The sequence below is a fragment of the Bos mutus genome, chromosome 6 (genome assembly GCF_027580195.1).
Source record: "Bos mutus isolate GX-2022 chromosome 6, NWIPB_WYAK_1.1, whole genome shotgun sequence".
Lineage (NCBI taxonomy): Eukaryota > Metazoa > Chordata > Mammalia > Artiodactyla > Bovidae > Bos > Bos mutus.
The window spans coordinates 35,885,794-35,913,155 of NC_091622.1; the positions used below are offsets into that span (position 1 = coordinate 35,885,794).

The 27,362-nt window shown below is 38.2% G+C and overlaps 1 protein-coding gene across 1 annotated transcript in view; it reads left to right on the top strand.

The window, feature by feature from the left end:
- FAM13A (family with sequence similarity 13 member A) overlaps nt 1–27,362 on the top strand; it is a 311,477-nt gene that overhangs the window by 206,627 nt on the left and 77,488 nt on the right. The window contains 1 exon segment of the mRNA XM_070372152.1: nt 16,409–16,450. Within this exon segment, the coding sequence (XP_070228253.1) occupies nt 16,409–16,450 (42 nt within the window).

A 27,362-nucleotide genomic window follows, 5' to 3' on the forward strand; every position in this document is an offset into this window, starting at 1 on the left:
GTCATGATATGTAACAGTGATTTCCTATCTCCAGAAATGAAGTGTTAAGCAAGATACAGAGATGCATTTTTGAAAGGTAAAAAATGTAAGAAATACGTAAAACAAGGTTATTGTTGCTGGAGAACGATTAGAGTTTCTAAGTCTAGAATCAAAACACTGTACTGATACCTTCAATAAAAGTAAGTTCTGAATTTACTTTAAAACACTTAAAACTTCCACTGTTTTAAATGGCTGATTTTAGTTATTGATTCTATCATAATTTCTAAATATAACTTTTAGGATGACTAATCCATCATCATAAATATGATAGAGTATTTAGTTGGACAGTGAATATTTTTATTAGTAGGTATAGCAAAGGAGAGTGGATGCTTACAGTAGGGCTTTGTATTCTAAATTCAGAATTATGAGTGATCTGTAAGAAATCTGGGGAAAACTACAGGGGAAAAGGATACCTTTTTGGTCATACAAGCCCCCTCTGTTTCTGAATGTTGTGGACTCTGGCCCTCTGCCCTTGTACTAAAAGTGATGCTCTGGGCTTTGTTGTAACTCTCAGCAAGTCCTATGCTGTGAAGGAAAGCTTAATAAAATATATTTCTAGGTTTGTTCTGCAGTATTTGAAACCTATGGATTAACAGTTATGTTCCTAAAACAACACATTAGTATTCCCCACTGAAGAGGAAAATAAGGGAAAGTTAGGTAACTAACAGGCATTTAGCAGCCCTTATGAGAAGCTGATTTGGTGTTACCTGTAAAAAAAAAAAAATCAATAAATAACCAACCTACCAAAAATATGCTGGTGATATTCTTAGAGGAAAATGGGTATTTAAATAAACACATTCAATTTTATAAGGATAAAATGCAGAAATAATAAGTTGAAATATTTCCATGGGAAATAGTCACATTGATCCCTTGAGACCCTGAGCAGTCAGTCTTAGGACGTGTGTTCTCCCCAGAAATGAGAGCTACGTGCCTTGGGAGATGTCACCAGTGACTAGTAGCCACCGCAGTGTAAACATCAGCAGGAAATAAATATGGGTAGGGCAGGGGTCTAGAAGAGTGCCTGCGTGCCTTCTGGAAGAGTATCACGCCTTTCAGTGTTAGTGGTTTGATTTTTTTTTCTTTGTTCTTTTTTAAGAAGAAAAGAGATAGGACGCAGCTTATTCCTTCTGTCACAGAAACCTTCAGTTTCAGAGGCAGTGTCTTTCCTTGACAAATGGATTTCCTTGTTGGCAGTCTCAGTACTGAGGAGTCAAGGGACTCTGCTCTTGCCGCAGTTATTGGTTGTTTCCCCAGACTGACAAGCCCGTCTGTGGAAGGGCTCCGAGGAAAGTTTCGTGTTACCAGAATTAGGCAAGCCCGCTGAGGAGCCCGGGGAGGAGCAGCAGCCGCCGCAAAAGAAGCAGCGCCTTTAAGCCCTCCAGCAGCTGCTCCTCTGATTGGCTGGGTGGTTCAGCTGCTTCCCTGGAACAGAGGTCAAAGTGGACTGCAGTGGAAATGTAAGAGAGGCAGCGATCGAATAGCACTGCTTGAAGAAGTTTGGAGGCAGAGAGCAGCGGGACGCTGGCAGACTGCAGAGCAAGCTGCTTCTCCGGCGGTGAGGCGCAACCTCCCGCCCCCAGCCTGGCCCAGCCGCTGTGAACACCCGGTCCCTGCACAGACGCCCCCACTAGGCGCGGAAGAGACAGTTGTGAGGGTCCCTTGCTAATTTACAGACAAGGATGGCTTGTGAAATCATGCCTCTGCAAAGGTAGTATTCTTTCCTGTTTGGGTTTTTTCTTCCGTATTTTCTGAGTGGTGTAAAACTATATAACTTTGCCGATACTTGGCATCTTTCAGTAATCTGCTGCAAACTCAAGACCAGAAAAATGTAAACATATTGCTTCTTATGCTGGCACTTATGCCCAACTTCTTATCTTCTTCACTGTTCGGTGAAGAAGAATAAAAATAAATATAAGAAAATAGCTTTGACATCTGAAGAAAAACAGAAACTGAAGAATATATTGAGCATGCTTAAAATAAAACTGAATTAGAAACTGAATGAGTTTCTAAGTGATGTTATGAAGCTGTGGTGAGCTCTAATCTCATTTTGAAGGATGACGACAGGGGAAAGACCTTTTAAAAATGCATTTTAGGAGCCCTCTGCATTGAATTTTATATCTAGACAAGGATTTTCTATCAATAAGTAATTTATAATACATGGACCTAGATGTAAAGATATTATTTCCCCATGAATAATTCTAGATAGGTTTATTACACAGATGACACCTTTAAACAAACAAACCAAACTGCTCTGTAAGAATGATTGAGCACAAGGCTCTGTTTTGTTCATTAATGGTTGTAATATGGATTGGGGGGTGGGGTGGAGGAGTTATACTAAAGAAGAGAAAAGTAAGTTTAAACAAAAGGCATGTCAAAAAAGATCACTGTTGGTAAATTAAGTGAATAAGATGTCCCAGAATGTTGAAGCTGAAAGTCACCTCTGAGGTGACGGAGTCTAGCCCTCCAGTTTCACGACTAGAAGATGAGGCTTGGGGTAAATCCTCAGTTGCCCAAGGTCATGTTTTAGGATTTTTAGAATTTCTTTTGCCAATCATGTTATACTATTTCAGCTACAACTGCTGTACATGCTGTGGCATTTGATTCTATGTAAATGCTTCCTCTAAGAAAACTATAGAGAGTTTTATTAATGGAAGTGATTTTAAAAGTCACGTAGTAAATACGGTTTATCCATAAGAGGGAAACCTAGACAAAAAATGAATTTCTTTTTTAAAAACCATTTTACCAGACGGTTATGTTTTAATATGAAAATAAGGCAAACCAAAGTTGAGTGTTCATTTGCAAGATGGTTCCTGCAGATGTACCCTGTGAGATAAAATGGTATAGTTTTTCTTTCGCTGTAATGACAACTGCACTGTAATGGAACTTGATGCGGATGTCCCTGGAATTCCTTTTCCAAAATTGATAACCCAAGGGAGCAGAAAGTGATTGATGGATAGATCTGAAATTTGTTTATATTAATTCAGTGGGAAGTGCCATGCATTTGAAACTTGCAAGAAGACTAAAAACTAATGTACACTTTTTGGACTCTTGATGTAGTTTCCAGCTTTAAAGCTGGGGGCTTATTTTTTCTTATAACGGTGTCAGTTCTTAAGTGTCTTAAGCACATCCTTTCTAGAACTGAACTCTGTAATAAGCTGCACAATGATATAATAACTGTTAAGAAAATAGATCTGTATTCTGCTAAAATATTGTTTAGGGAGTTAAGTTGATGAAAGCTAGAATAGAATCAGCGTAATTTCTTCCAAAATTATTAGTCCTTAGTCCTTATTAATTATTAGTCCTTATAAATAAACCTATGTGAGAGGAATAATGTGAATTTGCATTCAAGATTGCTGATCACTGTATTCACTGTCTCCCTATGTCTGCGGATTTAATTTGGTTACCTTGCAATCCTCACTTCAGCCTGTGCCTGCCTGTGATCAAACACCTCTTGAAGGCAAGGAACAGGTAGGCTTGTGTGGTTCTCTTTGTTAAGGGAAGTTAAGCGCTTGTGTAGAAAGCTTTCTGGTTCCTACACATAATTGCTTCTTCCAAGCCCAATACAGTGTTTGGCTACAGTGTCTTTCTGTGATCTCTAGCAGAGGTGACTGTTGCCAGCCACCCCCACTGTTATCCTGCCTGGAGCAGGAAAGTTGCAGAGTCTTGCATTGTGGGCCGAATGCATTGCTCCATTCTGTTTAAGAACAGAGGGGCTAGAAACTGAATTAACAGTGGATGAGGGAAAGAATAACTTTAAATACCAGTTAAGAGAAATTCATGCTCACTCATGTTTGTACTGAGCAGAGAGCCCAGTGCTTCTCATACTTTAGCTGCATGAGAATTACCTGGGGAACTTATTTTAAAATCAGTGTCTTCCTGCTCCTCTCTTTCCCTAGACTTACTGAATCTGAATCTGGGTGTGACAGGGAAGTATTGACATTTTAACAAGCTTCCTGAAAGTAAGTGTGGTACAAATGGTCCACGCACTCAGAGAAACACTGATCTAAACTCTAGTTAATGATTATAACTTATATAAAGCCATTGACAGCAGGTATATGTAAGATGCTAACACTATACTACTCAACATCCCCGAATAACATATTGAATATCAGGACCTTATGTGAAGTGTCTTTGTCTTAATTGATGTTTTCATTTACTAGACGGTCAGTGTTACATATTAAAACAAAAGATACTTACAGTGTCTTTTAATGTTTTCTTTATGACTGAATACCACTCTGTATTGCCAGTGATACTAAGGGAATGAAGACACAGTTCTGCTTCAGAGAGCTCACATGCTAGTGAGGACACAGACACATTACCAGACAATTACATGTGGTGAATTCAGTAATGGACATTATAATTAACATGATAATAGAGATGTGCCTGCATGGATAATATTACCTTATGTTTTATTTAACCTCATATAAGTGTATGATCTTTTTAGAGGGCATATTTGTACCCCAATGTCTACTTAGCTTGTAATTCCCATGAGTGACTTTTTAGCCTTTCTTAGCATGTTGTGAAAGTATATAGAAGATAAATTTGTTACTGCTAATCAGTAACTAAGATGAGAATAACAGATTGAAGGCTAAGAAGGAAGTAAAATACTTTGGTTCCCTTTAATGTATTTTACTATCTGTTTATAACTTAACATAATTTGCAGACTTTCTCCAGGATGGAAGTGACTATGTTGAAACTTACCATTTTTAGGAAAACTGCAAAGGCTGAATGTTTAAAATTTGATCCTCTGTAAAGAACTCAGTTCTTAAAATTCACTTCAAAATGACTTAAACTAATGATAGATCTTATAATACATCTATTGAGATGGTTAAATTATTCTAGTTATTTTTAGAAATACTAAAATATTTGTGCTCTGTAGCATTGTATTGATATTCTTGACAGCTAAAAAAGTGCTTCCAAGGAAATTGAATAATATCGGAATTAAGTAGAGAAACTATATAAAGATTTGAAACAAGTTTTTCTCAGGTACTAAATTTACCTTCCGGGTTTACCTGGTGGCTCAGTGCTAAAGACGCTTGCCTGGTGGGCTCAGTGGTAAAGAATTTGCCTACCAGTGCAGGAGACGCGAGTTCGGTTCCTTGTCTGGGAGGATCCCCTGGAGAAAGCAGTGGCAATCCACTTCAGTATTCTTGCCTGGAAAATCTTCTGGACAGAGGAGCCTGGAAGGCTATAGTCCATGGAGTCGCAAAAGAGTCAGACAAGACTTAGCGACTAAACAACAACAAATTTACTTTCTATCACTAAAGAGATAGTTTATTAGACTCTAGACTTATACCTCAAGCGCCTTTTGTGATTCATATTCCATTGTATTTTTTTTTTCCTTGGATATTGTGGATCTGTAGGTGAGGATCTCCATTTTATATGTAGAAGGTTTCAATAGGCCAAGAAATAGTCTTTACTCACTCTTATGTCCATGACAAAGCTCTCAACTTCACAGTAGTATTTTGATTTGCTAGATTAACTTTCAGATAGTCACTAACTCATCTTATGGCCACAAAAACTAATGATGGAAGATGAAGTTAAGTGCACTAATGACTAATCTAGATTCCTTTGATTTTAATGCATTGTCATCTGCTTTCACATCCCTTTTTCCATTTGATTTATTTATAAAAGTGGGAAACTGAAATCAGTAATGTCAGTATAACTCTCTTTTCATTACTTCATCAAACAAATTATGATATTCAATATACATAATTGAATATTTATTTCATGATGGTGAAATATACCAAATTGCAAATTGCAATGGCTCTTTAAGAAGATTTATAGCAACAGTATTAATTAATATATATTAGTGATCCAGCATGGGAAAATTTCACTGAACCCCTTATCAATAGAATCCATCTGGCCTTTCTAAGTATTGGTTTTTGGAATATTCTTTTGCAAACAAGTAAACTTTGGTAACATGGGGATGATGGGGGACTTAACCAAGGAACAACCCCGGCAATAATGGGCCAGCTTTTGAATCTCCTGTGTGATGTTAGAGAGCCCTCTACTGTTTGTGGTGGTGACGCCTTAGGTTAATTTATCTGAAAACGCATGCTATTCCAAACTTGTTTGCACTTTGATAGCACTCAACCTCCCCAACCTTCCCTTCTATGACCCACCTCAGTCTCAGAGGGAGTTAAAAGCTGCCTTACCTCAAGTCTGGGTTAACCCTTCCGGGGTTGAGTATCTGAACTTTGATTTCATCACCAGTGTGGTCTGTATTTGATAGTAATGAGAATGAGTGAGGACAAGGAAGACTTCCATGGGCTCTGCTGTCATGTGATGGTTGCAGTGGCTCTGAAGTCTAAATATTTGCTGTTTACCCCAAACAAAGAAGCTACTGTGAATTAAAGTGACGGTTATTCTTAAACTTTACAGAGATCACCCTATCTAAACTACTGGGGGAAAAGGAGAGGTATTAGAGAGTCAGCAAAAAACAGTGGGGGAAAGCAATGAAAAAATAGTAAACTTGCTGTCAAGAAACATATCCAGATATCCAGATGCTGGCAGTGAGTTAGCCATGTGAATTTGGGCAAGTCATTTTCTTTACCTAAGAAGTGGGGGTGATAATGCCTAACATACTTACTTAGAGGGGAAATTTTGTAGTTAAAGAATATTATCAGATCAGATCAGTCGCTTAGTCATGTCCAACTCTTTGCGACCCCATGAATCGCAGCACGCCAGGCCTCCCTGTCCATCACCAACTCCCAGAGTTCACTGAGACTCACATCCATCAAGTCAGTGATGCCATCCAGTCATCTCATCCTCTTTCGTCCCCTTCTTCTCTTGCCCCCAATCCCTCCCAGCATCAGAGTCTTTTCCAATGAGTCAACTCTTCGCATGAGGTGGCCAAAGTACTGGAGTTTCAGCTTTAGCATCATTCCTTCCAAAGAAATCCCAGAGCTGATCTCCTTCAGAATGGACTGGTTGGATCTCCTAAGAATATTATAGTTCTTCGTAAATGATAAAACTATTCAAATTTATATACTGGAGCTTTAGTCCCTAGTGTGATGGTATGTTAAAGTGGGACCTTTGGGAATAATTAGGTTTGCATGAGCTCATGGAGGTGGGGCTCCCATGATAGGATTGTGCCCTTACAAGGAGATAAAGGTACCAGAGCACAATCTCCCCATCCACCGACCCCATCCAGGTGGAGGTACAGCAAGAAGATGGCAGTCTGCAAGCCAGACAATCTCTGGAAATGTGAGAAGTCAGTGTTTCTGTTGTTGAAGCCACCCAATCTGTGGCACCTTGTTATAGCAAACCATTAAGAATGGTGAAAGTGTTAGTTGCTAAGTTGTATCTGACTCTTTGCAACCCCATGGGCTGTAGCCTGCCGGGTTCCTCTGTCCTTGGGATTCTCCAAGCAATAATACTAGAGTGGGTAGCCATTCCCTTCTCCAAGGGATCTTCCCAACCCAGGGATTGAACCCAGGTCTCCTGCACTGCAGGCAGATTCTTTACCGTCTGAGCTACCAGGGTAATAATTGAAAGAACTTAGTAAAAAAAAAAAAAAAAAAAGTTTACTATTCCCTTTTGCAGGTACCACCTATTCCTTTACTTTTGTTTCAGAGCCAAAGATTAGGAAATATTTCAATGTATTTGTTAATGTTTTAAAAATATTCTCTTATCCATTAATATCAACCCACTCAAAAAAGAAACTTACTGTATATTACATTCTAAATTGCTGCCTCCCAAAGGCGATCTTGCTATATCTATAATAATGATAAACAGCACTTTGCTGAACAAGAATCTCAGAGACAAATGAAAGCTTCCAGCTGCCTTGAAAACAGTTTTGTGACTAAACCAAAAATTTCTTTAAGCTCCACACAAAGCTTTGGCTTTGCAATGAAGTGAAAAAATTTTCTTTTCCTGCTCTCAAGCCAGAACAAACAGATAGAGTATGTGGCAAGCCCGTATTCAAACATTGCCTTGCCCGAACATATCCTTTTCTGGGTTCACAGTACCCTACAGAAAGTACAGTGTTTACATTACTGGCACAATGGCAGCACTCCCACCTCTAACTGTGCAGTGGGAGAAAATAAATTCTCTAAATAAGGGTGGGAGAAAGCCCGTGGCACAGTTGCAGTTCCATTAATTTTGGAATAACAGGGAACAAGATAACTTAAAATAATCAACATACAGCTATCTGAGAATGCATCCAGTTGGGAAACTTAATTTTACAAATTATAAACGGTGTGTGTTTTCAAAATGCATAATCACATGGTCGTGTCAGCACTCAGCATGGTCTGAGTGATGCTGATTTTATTCCTCAGCCACTGACGGAACACTCAGAATGTTCTGGGTACCTTGCTAGGTGCTGCAGGGGACAAAGATAAAGACCAGTCCAGGAGGTGAGGCCAGCTTCCAAACTCTGGAATTCTGGCATCATGTGCTGGGCACTGGTTTATGGCTGTGGACAGAGTGTCTGGGAACCTGCATGGAGAAGTCGCTCCCCTCTCCAGGGTGATGGAGATGGCCTCCCAGATTAGATGACATTTGAGCTGAGAGATGAAGTATTTACCAGACAGAGAGAGAAGTGCCGGAAGCATTCAAGACAGAGGGAACAGCACGTACAGACAGGGTTACGAAAGTGCAGTGCGAGGTTGATGGAAGCTCGCTGCCCTTGTGTGCCAGGTTCGGACATCTGGACTTCACCCCAAAGACAAAGAGGAAACAGGAGAGGCTTTCAGGTTAGGAAGATAAATCTGATGGGAGTATTAAGGATAAACTGGTCTAGGTGGCAGGGGAAAATGAGTATTGCCACTGTGATGGACTAAAGCAGTGGAAATGGAAAGGAAAGGTCAGATTCAAGTGATGTGTCTCTTTTTGAGATAGAATCAGTGCAGTTTGGTGACCGACCATGAGTGGGGGTGAGGGATTTTTTTTTTTTTTTAAGGAGAGCAGTTGGCTGTTAATACAACTGAAATTATTATAACAGGAATGAGGACTCTAGTGACTTCTAAACACATCTCCAGCCAGGATCCCCTGTAAAGTGCGATGTGAGACTCTCGGCTGTGTCAGCCAGTCCACAGGTAGTAATAGTTTCCTTTTGACATTCTCACTGTAGGAAAAGATGCAAAAGAGACAGAAGGTAAAGCAGTCCCACCCCTCCCTGCTTAAAAGCTTTACATCCTGTTGCTGACAGGCACACACCCTCACCAGTCCCCTCCAGTTCCCTAGAGATTGAACAATGTTCATTAGAAGGGCATCCAGGGACAGAACTAGCTGGGTAGAGGGACAGAAATAGAGTAAGATGCTCCCTAGTTCCTTCCAAGTATACTAGTTCTTTGAATTGAAGAGACAGAATATAGGTGATAAAGAGTGCCACGGTCATTAGTAATCTCTAGAAGCTCTCAGTTGTATCTGACTCTTTTCGACCCCATGGACTGTAGACCGCCAGGCTCCTCTGCCCATGGAATTTTCTAGGCAAGAATACTGGAGTGGGTAGCCATTTCCTACCCCAGGGGATCTTTCCAACCAAGGAATTGAACTCACATCTCTTGCATCTTCTGCACTGGCAGGTAGATGCTTTACCACTTGTGCAACCTGGGAAGCCCAGGTCAGTAAGGAAGGTGAAATCAAAAAAGACCATGGGTCCCTGAGTCTCCTTCTTGACACCATCCTGTGGTATAAGCAGCAAAAGGATATTGAAGAGACCTGGAAATCCTCTATCAGCTCCCCCATGCTCACCTAGAATGACTCTCACGTCTATATTGCTAGGTGTATCTGGACCTGCTTTCTCTCTGATTTTCTCTGTGATCCAGGCTCAACAAAATCTGTACTTTTTTGGCCCAGAGCTGATTATGACAGTGGGGCAGAGAAGAAAAGAGTGTTTGCTGTCTGTCCTATGAGAATGTAGATCTTACTTCAGCAACATTCATTGTGTATTAATTATACCTCAAGCCAGGGAGGTGGGTTTTTAGCATAGCATTTTTCAACTGTGGGTCATGACCTTTTGGTGGTCATAAAACCAATTTAGCGGATTGTGACTAGCGTGTTTTATATAATTTTATATAAGTGAAATATGACAAAATAGAAAATATGCAAAGTAAGAATAATGCTTTGAAATGTGTGTCTCTTTTACGTGTCTGTGCACTGTCACAATGTAAAATGTGTTTCTAACTGGATCGTGGCCAAAGTTTTTCAAAACACTGACTCCGGAGTGCTTATTGAGGATACTTTATTTGAATGAGAGGTTAGTACAGGAAGTCAAATCCCCATGTCAGTGTGGGAAATCGATTCTAGTCTTAGCATTCTTACAGATGAAATTCCAGAGTACAACTTATGTGTAAGATGGAGACACTTTTGTTAGGCAGGTTCTTTTTTCTGGATTTGGGGGGGAACATGTTTTTAGTAGAATTGTTTTCCTAGCACGGCTGTGAGAAAACACCACAAACAGGGTAGCTGAGAATAACAGAAATTTATTGTCTCACTGTTCTAGAGGCCAGAAATCCCAAATTAACATGTTGGCAGGGCCGGGCTCCCTCAAATGACACTGGGAAATGAGTTGTCCCTGGCCTCTCTCCTTACTTCCAGGAGTTTTTGGTTGGTGGCAACACAATTCCAGTGTTCACGTGGTGTGCTACCTGTGTGTGTATCCACCTCTGTCTGCTCCAGAAGGGTGCTGGTTATATGAGTTAGAGCCCATTACGGTAGCTTTAACTTGATCATCTCTGTAAAGACTATTTTCAAACATGATCATGTCCTGAGTTTCTTGGGGTTAGGGGAAACTTTTTGAGGATATACTATTCAGCCCCAAACAATGTATTTCAAATTTGTACTAAGCAATCAAGAAAAGAATTGACTTATTTCCCTATCTTATTGGGGGGAAGGTTGCAAATTTTGGGAAGCCTTTTGTTTTGCTTCCAAAGCACAATACCTCTTCGTGTTAGCTAAAATTTCTAGTCTTGTGAACATTAACAGTTTCAGCTCTTTGCATTTACCCATTGGTCAGGAAAAACCTATTTGCTCTTGAAGTTAAGTGGTTTGTTTTTATTTCTCCTGGCGGCTAGGTGTTGCTTTCTTAGTTAACAGCATACAAATAATAAAACTGTAAGCGAAGTTGCTTGGGTTTATAATAAAGAACTATACATATATCTACAAAAATCTCCCCCTGTACTTACAGGGGCAAACAGTTGGCCAAAAGTTGATCTGAAAACTCTTGACGTTTGTTTTCCAAAAGTAACAAGGAGAATGTTTCCTACTGTGTTCCTGAATGGAACAGAACCAAAAATCTGAGCGGCAGAACACCAGCTGCTCCATCACACCCCAAATGGAGGGTTATAAATGCTATAAATGGGGGGTTATAAATGCTATAAATGGGGGGTTATAAATGTTAATGCCTGACACTGTGGATAAATCAAAAAGGCTCAAGTATGGCACTTTATTTTTTGCAGAAGAAGGAAGGAAAGAAAATGTGCTAATTTTCACTCACCTCATTATCCTTGAAATTTCACCTAAGAAAATTCTTCCATTTAGCACATTTGTTGCAACATGAGGAGAAAACCTGAATTCCAGAGAAAATGTTTACCTAATACTTTTAATTTTGTCTTTTTACTTGTCCCTCCCTTTTTCTCCTCCTTTGGCTATTTGCGTTTTTTAAGCCCCAGTAGAAATTTTTTTTTCTGGTTTTTCAATGAATGGAACTAATCCTTACCTATTTTGCTGTACTTTTCAATACCCAAGGAACACTTACAAACTGTTTCGTCTAGCTCGAATCATTTGAAAATGTAGTTAAAGTGTGTAGCTAAATATGCAGATTATGTTAATTTTGGGGGTAGCCAGCCACATTAACCAATTAGTAAGTTGGACTAATTGGAACATTTATCGTGACAGTTCAAAAGGGAATTGAATGGAATGGTGGTTTGATCCACTAATTGAGGGTCCATTCTGAATACCTCAGTCTGGGAATTCTCCCAACAGTACTTGGTTTTTCTTAGGCATAGAAAGCACCACGCTTTTCGCAGTTTCAGTTAGCTTGCTGTGTAATTAAATCGATAGGCATTACACTCTGTGGCTTCAGTTTAGAAATGAGTGCAGCTCAGGAAGAGATCGTAAGTCTACGTGTCATCCATTTATGTGCATTTACCAATCTTGAGTCACATCAAAAGGTAAGTTAGTATAGCACAGGAAACTCTACTCAATATTTTGTAATGATCTTTATGGGAAAGAATCTGAAAAAGAAAGGATATATGTATATGTGTAAATGAATCACTTTACTGTACACCTGAAACTTACACAACATTGTAAGTCAATTATACTCCAAGATAAACTAAAAATTAAATGTAAAAAAGGTACGTTAGATAGGCCCCCACTAAAACCCTTCTATCTTTGTTATTGCCCTTCTCAGCTGTAGCTTCTTAGATTTGGACTATTACTTGGGTCTATTTGATAAATGTTCTTCCCACAGGCAGCTGTTATGAGAGAATATAACACCACATGTCTAAGGACATTAAGCACTCAATGGCCTGATGAACATGAGATGATTGCTCAAATCTCTCAATGTATTTGAATTTTTTAAAAAAGCAAAGCAATTGGCTGCTTAAACTTGGCTATTATTCAGAGTCAGCAAACAAGAAATAATTAAAACATGGCGTTTTTACTAGTAACCAAGGAAGAAATGGAATGAATTCCAAGTTGCTACAGTTTGTCATTGGCTTCATTTCATGACACACACTCCCCTTTTCATTCACAGTACATGTGCTTATTTTTAAAAATTGAAAGTACGTCTGAATTAATTCTCAATTTAAAATTTAGGCAAAAAATTACAACTCAATGTCACTGGACATGCCTGAGATTGATGTAAAGCTAGCAACAGGCATAAATAACTATAAATAGGTGGTTGAGGGCATATAATAGTAGTCCAGATATTCCTTTTGCACAAAAGTAGAAATGGTGATCTTTTCAAATGTTTTACATTTCAGTGTGTAAATTTTGTGGAAAAATTTATTTTCTCTGTTCAATTGGAAGAATTGTCCTTGGCCATTTTTCCTTGAACTTGCTTTTAAAATCTGTGCATAAAATTGATTTTTAGAATTAATAGACTTTATCTGAAGTCGATGCTTTAGTTGTTTCAGAATTTATACTGTAGTCAAGATTACATTACTTTTATGAAAGGGAAAATAGAAATAGGCTAATATCAAAATTAATTATTTTCCTCATTTTCTTTTCAAATTTTCTTTTTATTCTTGGATACTGTGCATAGATTGCTGTCCCATTGACTGCTACTGACTAAGCAAATCTAATACTGAGTTAATACTGAGTCTGGTTCATTTCATTTAAATAACAGTGCTTAAACATTGCTCAAAATTTAAGGACATATCCAAATTAAGAATTTCTGATTTTGTCTTTCATTGACAAATTTACCTTGTGCAAATGCAGCCTGAAAAAATAAGTAGAGACGTGAATGTAGGGAGCGGACATGTGGATGGGATAGGGGAGGGAAAGGGGGGATGAATTAGGAGATTGGTATTGATATATGTACACTGCTATGTATAAAATAGATAACTAACGAGAACCTAGTGTATAGAACAGGAAACTGCACTCAGTGCTCTGTGGTGACCTTGGTAGGTTTAGTAACTCAGTCTTGCGAACCCATGGACCGTAACCTGCCAGGCTCCTTTGTCCATTGAATTTTCCAAGCAAGAATTCTGGAGTAGACTGCCATTTCTTTCTCCAGATCTTCCCGGCCCAGGGATCAAACATAGATCTCCTGCATTGCAGGCTGACACTTTTTACCAACTGAGCCACCAGGGAAGCACTGTGGTGACCTAAATGGGAAGGAAATACAAACAGGGGTACAACATTGTAAAGTAATTATACTCCAAAAAAATAATTTAAAATATATTTGCTCATGGTTTAAAAACTCATGTTTCTGTCAAGAGGCATTCTTGACATAGTGCCAATACATTTTAATAAATTAATCACCTTGTACGTGCTATCAGGTATAAAGCATTATGAGTGGACTTTGACTAAGGTTGGTGTAGAGTTGCTATAATCAGAAGCATGGCACTGAGCTTATAAAGTCCACAAGATATTGTGCCAGAATGAGGACGTTCATCCCATCATGTTTTGATAGACTAAAATTGAAGGCAAGACAGTGAACAACAAAAAGTATGTTTATTGTTTGCACTTCACTAGCCGTGTGACCTGGGAGAAGGCAATGGCACCACACTCCAGTACTCTTGCCTGGACAATCCCATGGACGGAGGAGCCTGGTAGGCTGCAGTCCATGGGGTCTCGAAGAGTCAGACATGACTGAGTGACTTCACTTTCACTTTTTACTTTCATGCATTGGAGAAGGAAATGGCAACCCACTCCAGTGTTCTTGCCTGGAGAATCCTGGGGACTAGGGAGCCTGGTGGGCTGCCATCTATGGGGTCGCACAGAGTCGGACACGACTGAAGCAACCGCAGCAGCAGCCGTGTGACCTGGATAATTATGTGCCTGCTCTGAGTCTGCTGTTCTCAAGAGAGGCAAGTACCAGGGAAGTTTTTGTGAGGATTTACATGAGATAATTAGTGTTAAGCACAAGATAGTGCCTCACTGATGAATAGATGTGTGAAGGAGAGAAGATGTAAAGGAAGAAATTTGATTTTGATTGCCTCTGTTGACTACAAGGACATTTTCATGCATGCACACAAAATATTGGCCAAAGCACATGAACAGCTATGTTCAGAACTCTGCATCATTAAATTATCTCCCAAGGCACTTCTGAATTTTAAGAAAACCATCCATATTGTTAACTGAACGTTTACTAAAGAAACTTTGTTAATTTTCTTTAATATTTGTTACATGTTAGAGTTAAGGATCTGTTCTGGGCAAAAATGTGTTTAGTACACTGCTCACATATTCCTATCTTTTGCATAGTGTCAGTTACACTTACTGTTTTTGACACCAAACCCTTGGTTAGGAAACAAACCCAATTCTAACATATTTATAATTTAAGTGTTTTCAAGGACTATTTTGATGTCACATATGTAAGCCCCTTGTGCTGGTCTGGCTTAAAGTTATCACTCCTGTAAAGCACGGCTCCAGGGGTTTCTTTCCAAGACACCTGGAGGATTCCCAGGTGTAGTGTCTGTAACTCATCAAGCCTTGCCCTCAGCCCATCTGTACTAGAGTCAAGAACAAAGCTGATCTATCCATTTACCTTTCACTTGAGAAGAACTGGCACGATCAATTACAAACAGCAAAATCTTTGACAATATAAACACTAAGATTCCTAAGTGATATTGACATTGGAAATCAAAATCATGAGAGAGTGAAAAAATAATGTCATTTTTTATATGTCGTCTTGTAGCCAGACCGTTTCTACTTCCAGGGCAGGGTTGATGGGTATGTGTGTGTGTGTGTGTTACACTATAACTTGTAATAAGATTTGTGTGTGTGTGTCTGTTATACTACAACTTGTAATAAGATTTTTGGTGATTGCCAAGGTAACATTACGAAGAAAACTTTTCTCTTTTCATCAGTGATATTTGTCGTGTACCACAAGGGTACAAGAAGATTAATTGTATTGGATTAACTTTATCTAATACATTTATACTTTTTTCTGTTTAATGTTGAACACATTTAACATAGATACCTAGTCATATATCCAGGGGAATGGCTACTTAAAAGCAAATTTTGCATAAGTGCATAATCAAAAAAGTTCAAAATCCACTCTAGTAGACCTGAAGGGGAGAGACTCATTATTTGTTTTGAGGTCATTTATCAAAAGAGAAAAGCAGGTAAAAGAAAGGAAAAATATTTCACTGTAGTATACATTTTATATTTTTAATTAAATACTTTTAATTAAGCTTCATGTTGTTTCTGTGTTATTTGAGGAACTTAAACTGTTTTTATAGTAGTTTCATTTGTGTCCTTTCTTGTTACTTACCTTCATTAATACCTTGGGTGTAGCTGCAGAAGGCAAAGAGCAGGAGTGTTGTGTACTGGTGCCTGGGCATTGCTAGAGCATCATACACTTAGGAATATTTTGTTGACTCTTTCTTATTTTCATATCATGTTAATGAGCTGTAATTAACTTTATTGAGATAATTGAGTATGTAATAATTTTAAGAGTTTGTGTAATATATGGGCTTGGGCTTTTAGAATAAGGTAGTTAAACAGTTCCTCTTGAAAGTATGATGTGAATTACTTTTGCCTTAGGCTAATATTGAAAGAAACCTCTCTTGATCTCCCTTGAAGAAGTAATTGGTCTTGGCTGGGTCCAAGGTAGAGTGTACTCTACTAACTTTACTCCATGGTGAGATTAAATGTGTCAAAACAAAATTTTTGATAGGGGGAATAGAGTTTTAGTAAAATTGAGATGTTATGATGTTAACAGAAATTAATTCAAATTTCATTTTCCTTTTAGTTCGCAGGAAGATGAAAGACCTATGTCACCTTTCTATTTGAGGTATTTATTTGATTTTTATTGGTCTGTTACAGGGAATTGGGGGAGGGTTAAGAATTCTTTGGTTTTGTCTACATTAATTCTTTTCAATAGAATATTCTGTCCTGTAGCCAGACTAAGCTTATTAGAATCCCTTACCATAATGTTCATGCTATATTTTTCTCTCTTTAGTTTAAGAAATCTTAAAAAAGTTTTAATATAGTTGAAAAGACTAAAATAAGATATTTGGTTTTAAATTCAAAGATGTCAAAGTAGCCATTTTAATTTTAAAGTCTGCCTAATGATCAGGCTGTAACCTAAATTTTAAAAACTCCGTTCCACACATATATGCAAGTAGGGAGATCTCTGAGCCTAAGGCTCACTTGCTGAAGTACTCTTGGGTTATGTCAGATCATTTTATATGGTAGTAAAGTATGAAACTAACATTCAGCAAGTTCATGGAGTTCGGGATTATTTTCTAAAGTTTACGAAGTCAGAATGATAACTCTTGAAACAGGTAAGTTTACATCAAAGTAGATGTTAGATGAGATCACTTCCCTACAGACTAAAAAGTTTTTGTATTGATGTGATTATCAATGAACCACCTCATTTAGGTAATGACCTAGAGCGAGGTTTTTCTTACTTTTGCATTTCTTTCCTCACTACCTACCTACTTCAAAGGCTTAGAAAATATATTTGAAAAAAATATGACTGTATAAATTCAAGTTTGAATTGCTGAAGTTTTCTTTAACTTTTCCTCAATTTTGAATTCTACTTTTTAAAAAGTGTAAGGATATGACATCCATATTTTGTTTGTTTTTTAAATCTGATTTGTTGCAATAGTCTTAGAGTTAATGACAAACCCACAGCAAACATTATCCTCAATGGTGAAAAATTGAAAGCATTTCCTCTAAAGTCAGGAACAAGACAAGGGTGCCCACTTTCACCATTACTATTCAACATAGTTTTGGAAGTTTTGGCCACAGCAATCAGAGCAGAAAAAGAAATAAAAGGAATCCAAATTGGAAAAAAAGAAGTAAAACTCTCACTATTTGCAGATGACATGATCCTCTACATAGAAAACCCTAAAGACTCCACCAGAAAATTACTAGAACTAATCAATGATTATAGTAAAGTTGCAGGATATAAAATCAACACACAGAAATCCCTTGCATTCCTATACACTAATAATGAGAAAACAGAAAGAGAAATTAAGGAAACAATTCCATTCACCATTGCAACGGAAAGAATAAAATACTTAGGAATATATCTACATAAAGAAACTAAAGACCTATATATAGAAAACTATAAAACACTGGTGAAAGAAATCAAAGAGGACACTAATAGATGGAGAAATATACCATGTTCATGGATTGGAAGAATCAATATAGTGAAAATGAGTATACTACCCAAAGCAATTTATAGATTCAATGCAATCCCTATCAAGCTACCAACGGTATTCTTCACAGAGCTAGAACAAATAATTTCACAATTTGTATGGAAATACAAAAAACCTCAAATAGCCAAAGCTATCTTGAGAAAGAAGAATGGAACTGGAGGAATCAACCTACCTGACTTCAGGCTCTATTACAAAGCCACAGTCATCAAGACAGTATGGTACTGGCACAAAGACAGAAATATTGATCAATGGAACAAAATAGAAAGCCCAGAGATAAATCCACGCACATATGGACACCTTATCTTTGACAAAGGATTAAAGACAGTCTCTTTAACAAGTGGTGCTGGGAAAACTGGTCAACTACTTGTAAAAGAATGAAACTAGAACACTTTCTAACACCATACACAAAAATAAACTCAAAATGGATTAAAGATCTAAACGTAAGACGAGAAACTATAAAACTCCTAGAGGAGAACATAGGCAAAACACTCTCCGACATACATCACAGCAGGATCCTCTATGACCCACCTCCCAGAATATTGGAAATAAAAGCAAAAATAAATAAATGGGACCTAATTAAACTTAAAAGCTTCTGCACAACAAAGAAAACTATTAGCAAGGTGAAAAGGCAGCCTTCAGAATGGGAGAAAATAATAGCAAATGAAGCAACTGACAAACAACTAATCTCAAAAATATACAAGCAACTCCTACAGCTCAACTCCAGAAAAATAAATGACCCAATCAAAAAATGGGCCAAAGAACTAAATAGACATTGCTCCAAAGAAGACATACAGATGGCTAACAAACACATGAAAAGATGCTCAACACCACTCATTATCAGAGAAATGCAAGTCAAAACCACTATGAGGTACCATTTCACGCCAGTCAGAATGGCTGCGATCCAAAAGTCTACAAGCAATAAATGCTGGAGAGGGTGTAGAGAAAAGGGAATCCTCTTACACTGTTGGTGGGAATGCAAACTAGTACAGCCACTATGGAGAACAGTGTGGAGATTCCTTAAAAAACTGGAAATAGAACTGCCTTATGACCCAGCAATCCCACTGCTGGGCATACACACTGAGGAAACCAGAAGGGAAAGAGACACGTGTACCCCAATGTTCATCGCAGCACTGTTTATAATAGCCAGGACATGGAAGCAACCTAGATGCCCATCAGCAGATGAATGGATAAGAAAGCAGTGGTACATATACACAATGGAGTATTACTCAGCCATTAAAAAGAATACATTTGAATCAGTTCTAATGAGATGGATGAAACTGGAACCTATTATACAGAGTGAAGTAAGCCAGAAATAAAAACACCAATACAGTATACTAATGCGTATATATGGAATTTAGAAAGATGGTAACAATAACCCTGTGTACGAGACAGCAAAAGGGACACTGATATATAGATCAGTCTTGTGGACTCTGTGGGAGAGGGAGAGGGTGGGGAGATTTGGGAGAATGGCATTGAAACATGTGTAATATCATGTATGAGACGAGTCGCCAGTCCAGGTTCGATGCACGATGCTGGATGCTTGGGGCTGGTGCACTGGGACGGCCCAGAGGGAGGGTATGGGGAGGGAGGAGGGAGGAGGGTTCAGGATGGGGAGCACGGGTATACCTGTGGCGGATTCATTTCGATGTTGGGCAAAACTAATACAATATTGTAAAGTTTAAAAATAAAATAAAATTTAAAAAAAAATAGTCTTAGAGTTGGATTTTAATTCAACCATCATAGTTCTGAAGTGTGTCGTAGGACATCAGGCTTGACCAAGTAACTGGTTTATAGTAGTGTTCTGCCCTTTAGAGACTTGAAGCATGTTGTGTAGTCACTTTGTGGCAAGAGAGGGAACATTTGGGATATCAGTTTGAGACAGCATGGTGGTCCATTTGATTCATTCTGGTTTCCTGCCAGCCAAACTAGCACATTCTGGTTTATAAGCTATCTTGACTGTGCAATTGCTATAAACCCATGAGGATGTTGCTGGGTACACAGGGATGCTAGTATTCATTATGTAAATACACACAGTAATATCAAGAAAATGATTATCATATATTAATGGAAATTAAGTTCTAAACAGTACAGAAGACTGTAGCACCAGATCCTGATGACTAATGAGAACTATTCTCTGATTTGTCTTATTTTTATTACTCTGGGTAGCATCAATCTGTGTTTTGCATAGTACTGAATTTTATTTTTTACCACTCTTTTAAAAAGCAGGTGGGGAAAATGGGGTTATAAAAATCATAAGTCCTCAGATACATATTATTGTGTTTTATAGTGTAAGTTTTGTAATTACCTAGAGTAATACTGTAGTCTTAAAAAAGAAATTCTGTACTGCCAAAATGAAAGCAAAAGAATGTAAAGAAAGTTAACATATTTATTGAACTCATGATAGACCCTATTTGGCCTTTGGATATGAAGAGTAATAAAAACTAGAATATGATGGAAGTGGTGGGGGGACATGCATACTGCCCACATTTACAGTACAGGTAAAGTTGTAGAAAAAGGAAACATTCCAACAGGCATTCTTGTCACATGAGGGGAATTTAAACTCAGTGGAGATACTTCATAAATGCAAAACTAGCAATTATTTGGCCCAAAATTAAAATTTTCAAATGTAGCTTCCTTTGCTGAAAAACATTACATGGTAATCTTTGAAATTATATAAGAATTAGATTGGTCCAAGCTAATTTAGATTGTTTTTTGCCTACTTGACATGAAGCAGGAAGAATCTGTTGATAAAACATGAATCTTTTTTTCCAAATTATTTTCATGGCTGGTTTGAGCTTGACTTTTCCTGGGTTATTCTAGCATGCAGAATTCAAGTAGAAAAAATGTTATGTGATTATTCATTATGATTAGATTCTTCTAGATTTTTGGACTAGAACCATTAACATGTCCACTGATAATTTAATTTATAAATCAGTGCACTTTTTTTGTACTACCTCAAACAAGAGCAAATGAATGCTTAAATGTTTTAAATATATTTAAATAAATTTTTCTAGCGTCCTGTCTTCCATTCCCTTCTCTCCACTTTATTATAATTCCTTTGCTGCAGTGTTAGGAAAGGGGCATTATTTATGACTAATGAATTTCATAAAGATTTGTTAACATGTTGAAAAACTAAATTGGCTCTTTTAAATCCAAAATAATTTTTTCTGTGCCTTTAAAAAGTAAAACATGACTGGTAGTTGCAAAATGGTGTCTTCCCTGGCTAGGGGTATTGAATACTAAATATTGTATATCAACAGTATTGATTGGTTAGCTTTTTCAGAGGAGGAAAAGGCCAAATCAAGAGATGAGATACATCTAAGATGTGTATTCACCAAAAGTTCGTTCAACCACAAGCAGCCCGGTAGTGGGGATGGGTATTTAATGGTAGGCTATTCCATTTGGTGGTTTGTTCTGAAAGGTCTAACATGAAGTAGAACAGCACATCTCAGTGGCTGCAAGTTTGGGAGTGGGCAGTCTTCAGGTAGACCAGGTCAGAACAGAGGGAAGATAAAGGCAAAGCAGGCCTCCCATTTCAGAGGAAGGAGAATAGATGATCCATAAAGGAACTCAGATACAAGAGATTAGATTGGCATCCAGCCATTGCAGTGGACACAAGATGCATTATCTACAACAAGAGAGAATCTAGAGTAGAAATGAAGAGCAGATTGAGAGGCTATAGTGCACTAGTGGAGGTTCCAGGACTTCCCTGTGGCTGGGGGAAGGTGGTGGAATACAAGGACAGAGAATGAGAGGGGCCATTTCATTTGTTACCTTGCTCTACCTTTCACCTTGTAGAACTGCAGTTTCTGCAATTGCTCTTCTAACAATCATGGCTAAACCACTTGTTAATCTACTGGACATTTCCATTGTCTTCAAGCCTTTCTGTAGTAAGGTGGGACTTTTATAAATAGACATACACTCAGATATTCTCATTCTGGGTTAATAATTTTCTCTGATAAGAATTGTCTTGTCTAACTCCAGTACTTCTCCAGCCTAACCTAACTCACCATAGAACCATTTGTCCTTTTTTGCAAAAGAAAGAAATAGTAGCTACAAATCTACACCTGTCACTGTCCCCATGTGGCAAGTTGATTGCAGCTTGGTATTCACTTGCTAAGTCCTGTCTGACTCTTTGTGACCCCATGGACTATAGCACGCCAGGCTCCTCTGTCCTTCAGTGTCCCCTCGAGTTTGCTCAAATTCATGTCCATTGAATTGATACTATATAACCATCTCATCCTCTGCTGCCCCCTTCTCCTCCTGCCTTCAATCTTTCCCAGCATCAGTGTCTTTTCCAATGAGTCAGCACTTTGCATCACGTGGCCAAAGTATTGGAGCTTCAGCATCAGTCCTTCCAATGAGTATTCAGGATTTATTTCCTTTAGGATTGACTGGTTTGATCTCCTTGCGGTCCAAGGAAGGGACTCTCACGACTCTTCTCTAGCATCACAGTTTGAAAGCATCAATTCTTCAACACTGAGCCTTCTTTATGGTCCAACTCTTAAATCCATATGTGACTATCAGAAAAACCATAGTTTTTACTATATGGACCTTTGTTGGCAAAATGATGTCTCTGCTTTTCAATATACTGTCTCAGTTTGTCATAGCTTTCCTTTCAAGGAGCCAGAGTGTTTTAATTTCATGGTTGCAGTCACCATCTGCAGTGATTTTTTTTTTTTAATTGCAGCTACAGTAGCTCAAACAGTAGGTGTCATTGTTCCCCAGGTGCTTATTAGAGATTACCTGCCCTGTTGAAGTGATTAAGGAAATGAAAGAAAGGGACAGTCTATGCCAAACCCTTAGTGAAGGGTTTGCTGCAAAATAAACACAGACCTGTACACTAAAGGTACAGAACATACTTGGCAAAGACGCCCATACTCTGACTTATTTCCTAGTCTAGGCTGGAATCCCAGAAAAGGAACCCTTACCTCAACTGCTCAGATTAGTGTGAAAGCAACTTGGAGTAGGTGTTCTCTGGGCCACATGCAGCCTGTTGTTTGAATTCTTTTGGTAATGTCCAGTCAGATCTGATTGGGATCTGTGGGTAGTTCTATTTATCGAAGTCTTCAGCATCCACAAGCCCAGGTTTTGGTTTCTTTGGTCATTTCCACTAGGAGTAGAGTGCTTGATCTCCGCTTTCTGTTCCTCCTCATCTGTACCTGCTTACATCTCCCTTCACTGCCTTCACCTTCCTTAGGGGCTATGGTCAGGTCCTGTCTTCATCCCATCCCACCCAACTTTGACCCATGAATTCCTTCTTTTTTACAAATTCCTGGATTATGCACATACCTAGAACCCATCTTTGCCTGTGCCTTAGCAAAATCCTGACTATATGCTTCAAAGACTGCATACCTATAATCAGTCTTATGTGGTAGGATCTAAACAGCTCACCTGGCCTCTAAATGTTGGCTCCTCACTTACCTAACACTTGTTTTTTAGCATCTTGATCCTCCTCTGCTCTCCCCTTCTCATATTGTGCTTCACTGAAACCCTTAAATTAACAGTTGTTATCTATTTCAGCCCTAGTTTTAATACTCATGGTGCAGATTGAAGCTAAATTACTATTTTAGCAGGTTTGGAATTGCTTAGGGTCAGTTTCAGAATTTCAGATGTTTTCTTGTTTTCCTGAGTCAGGAACATCAGTTAGATTTATTTCTAAACTAGTTGTTTGGTACACAAACTCAATATTTAGGATTTTGTTTTTATTCCTAGATTCCAGGAAGCATCAATTTTATGAAAGTCTTCTAACTGCAGAATTTATGTTGAAGAAAAAAATTTAGCTTTGGATAAATTCAGATTTAAATAGACACTGGATGAGATCTGGAAATTATACCACTCTTATCTTGATATGCAGAGATTTGGAAATTATACCACTCTTATCTTGATATGCAGAAAAATTCTTTCTAACTCACCTTTAATAGCTTCTGGGGGCTTTTCCACACAACTTGTGCTGTGCTAGAATTTCAATGTTTGTGATATGGGGGAGTAACATTTATTAAATTTTTAATCATTTACTTTTCTCCTTAAGCATAATACATGTTTTCTAAATTATCATTTTAAGGTAAAAATTTCTTATTATTGGGCTTCCTGGGTTGATCATGATAAAGAATCTGCCTGCCAATGCAGAATACATGGGTTTGATCCCCAGGTCAAGATGAACCCCTGGAGAAGGAAATGGCAACCCACATAGGAGCCTGGTAGGCTACAGTCCATGGGGCTGCAAAAAAAAAAAAAAGGGTCAAACACAACTTAGTGACTAAACAACAACAGACAGCTTCAGGGGGGGTTACTTTTCCAGCACCTTGTGCTAGAATTTCTGTTTGTGATTTTGTGGGGGGGACGGTGTATGTGGTAATATTTATTAAATTGTTAATAGTTTATTTTTCTAAGCATAATATAATGCTTAAAATTATCATTATTCAATGTGATAACTTGGAGAAGTATATTACCAGACATTTTATTTGTTCATAAGACTATTTCAGGTTACTAACTAGAAGGTAGAACAAATAAGCAGGTTGTTTATTTAATTATCTGCTTGATGTTTCACCCAAGATGATAAAGTCAGCTAGGTATTTTGGGTGTCTTTAGACCCAGATAACTGTTTACTTAAAATTGTTTTTTCCTGTCCATTTTGACTAGAACAGTATCTCTAAATTGAGGTACATCACCTCTGCTTATGGAGCTGTTTCCTTTTTTTCTTGGTGGTAAAATAGAAATAAAATTTGCCATTTTAACAGTTTAAAAGTTTTTAATTGTGATAAAATACACATAATATAAATTTTACCACCTTAAGCATTTTTAAGTACATTTCCACTAGTAATACACAAGAGTACTGTTTTTTCACATTCTTGTCAGCATTTGTTATTTTTCTGTTCTTTGTTAATACTATCTTTATAGTATGAAGTATGTGGAACTCATTAGAGATGCCAGGATCTCACTGGCCAAGACCCTGAGTCTCAAGAGGGCTGTTTTTTCATATTTTCAAAAAGTGCCATACAGCAGTCTTTTCAAAAAAAATAGTCCTGAGAAAACTGAATATCCACACGCAAAAGCATCAAGTTGAACCCTTACCTAACACCATATACAAAAATTAACTCAAAGTAGATCAAAGATCTACATGTGAGAGTTAAAACTATACAATTCTTAGACGAAAACATCAGCCAAAAGCTATGTGACATTGAATTTGGCAATGATTTCTTAGATGTAACACCAAAGGCACAGGAAAAAGGAAAAAAATTGACAAATTGGACTTCTTTAAATTTTTTTAATTTTGTGATTTAAAAAACCACACTGTCAACAGAATAAAAAGCCAACTCACAAAATGGGAGGAAATATTTGCAAATCATGTATCTGATAAGGAATTAATATCTAGAACAGATAGAGAACTCTTAAAACTCAGCAACAAAAATAACCAAATTAGAAAATGGGTTAAAGACTTGAATAGGCATTTCTCCGAAGAACATATACAAATGGCCAATCATCACATGAAAAGCTGCTCCACAACATTAATCATCAGCAAAGTAAAAGTGAAAGTCGCTCAGTCGTGTCCGACTCTTTGCAACCCCATGGACTATCAAGTCCATGGAATTCTCCAGGCCAGAATATTGGAGTGAGTAGTCTTTCCCTTCTCCAGGGAATCTTCCCAACCCAAGGACTGAACCCAGGTTTCCCTCATTGCAGGCAGATTCTTTACCAGCTGAGCCACAAGGGAAGCCCAAGAATACTGAAGTGGGTAGCCTTTCCCTTTTCCAGTGGATCTTCCCAACCCAGGAATTGAACTGGGGTCTCCTGCATTGCAAGCAGATTCTTTACCAACTGAGCTATCAGGGAAGCCCCCAATCATCAGCAAAATACAGATCAAATCTACAGTGAGATACCACTTCATACCCTTTAGGATGGCTACTATAAAAAAATAGTAATAGCCAGTATTGGTGAAGATGACAAGACACTGAAACACTTGTGCATTCCTGGTTGAAATGTAAAATAGTACAGCCACTATTGAAATTAGTTATGGTGAGTCCTCAAAAAATTGAACTTAGAATTACCATATGACCCAGTAGTTCCATTTCTGGGTATATACTCAAAAGAACTGGAAGTAAGGTCCAAAAGTGATGTTTGTGCACTCATAGTCATAGTAGTATTATTCACAATAGCCAAAAGGTAGAAGATAATGTCCATCAATGAGTTAAATGTTCAACAGTGAGTTAATGGATAAACAAAGTGCAGAATATCCTTACCGTGGAGTATTATTCAGCCTTTAAAAAGGAAGGAACTTTTGACACATGCACAATATGGATTAACCTTGAGGACATTTAGATTAGGATGGTGCAAATGTAATTGCAGTTTAGGACTGTGAATTTTAAATCATTATAACTAGGCTCAAGGATATCTTTATTAATCAAAATAGGAACCATTACAATCAACACGTTTTTGCCAATGGGAAATAAGTTTGTTTATTCCTGTAGCATAAAAATCCATGATTTTGTGAACTCTTGGAAATCATTTTCTGCATCCTGTTGGTTGTGGAAGCATTTTCCCTGCAGAAAGTTGTCAAGATGCTTGAAGAAGTGGTGGTTGGTGAAAGGTCAGGTGAATATGGCGGACAAGGTAAAACGTCATAGACCAATTTGTTGAACTTCTGAAGTGTTACTTGTGCAACTTGCAGTGGGGAGTTGTCGTGCAGAAGAACTGGGCCCTTTCTGTTGACCAGTGTCAGCTGCAGGCATTGCAGTTTTCAGTGTATCTCATCGATTTGCTGAGCATACTTCTCAGATGTAGTGGTTTCACTGGGATTCAGAAAGCTGTAGTGGATCAGAACAGCAGCAAACCACCAAACAGTGACCATGATCTTTTTTGGTACAAGTTCGGCCTTGGGAAGCGCTTTGGAGCTTCTTCTTGATCCAACCACTGAGCTGATCGTTGCCAGTTGTCATATAAAATCCACTTTTCATTGCATGTCACAATCCAATCGAGAAATGGTTCATTGTTGTTGTGTAGAATAAGAAAAGAGAACACTTCAAAATGACAATTCTTTTGATTTTCAGTCAGCTCATAAGGCACCAGCTTATCGAGCTTTTCCGTCTTTCCAGTTTGCTTCAAATGCCAAATGACCATAGAATGGTCAACATTGAGTCCTTCAGCAACTTCTCATGTAATTGTAAGAGGCTCAGCTTCAGTGATGCTCTCAGTTGTTATTGTTCAGTCACTCAGTCATGTCTGAATCTTTGAGACCACATGGACTGCAGCATGCCAGGCTTTTCTGTCTCTCCCTATCCCCTGGAGTTTGCTCAAATTCATGTCCATTGAGTTGGTGATGCCGTCCAACCATCTCATCCTCTGATGTCCCCTTATCCCCCTGCCTTCAATCTTTCCCAGCATCAGGGTCTTTTCTAGTGAGTTGGCTCTTCACTAGGTGGCCAAAGTATTGGAGCTTCAACTTAGGATTGATTAGTTAGATCTCCTTGCAATCCAAGGGACTCTCAAGAGTCTTCTCCAACACCACAGTTCAAAAGCACCAATTCTTCAGTGCTCAGC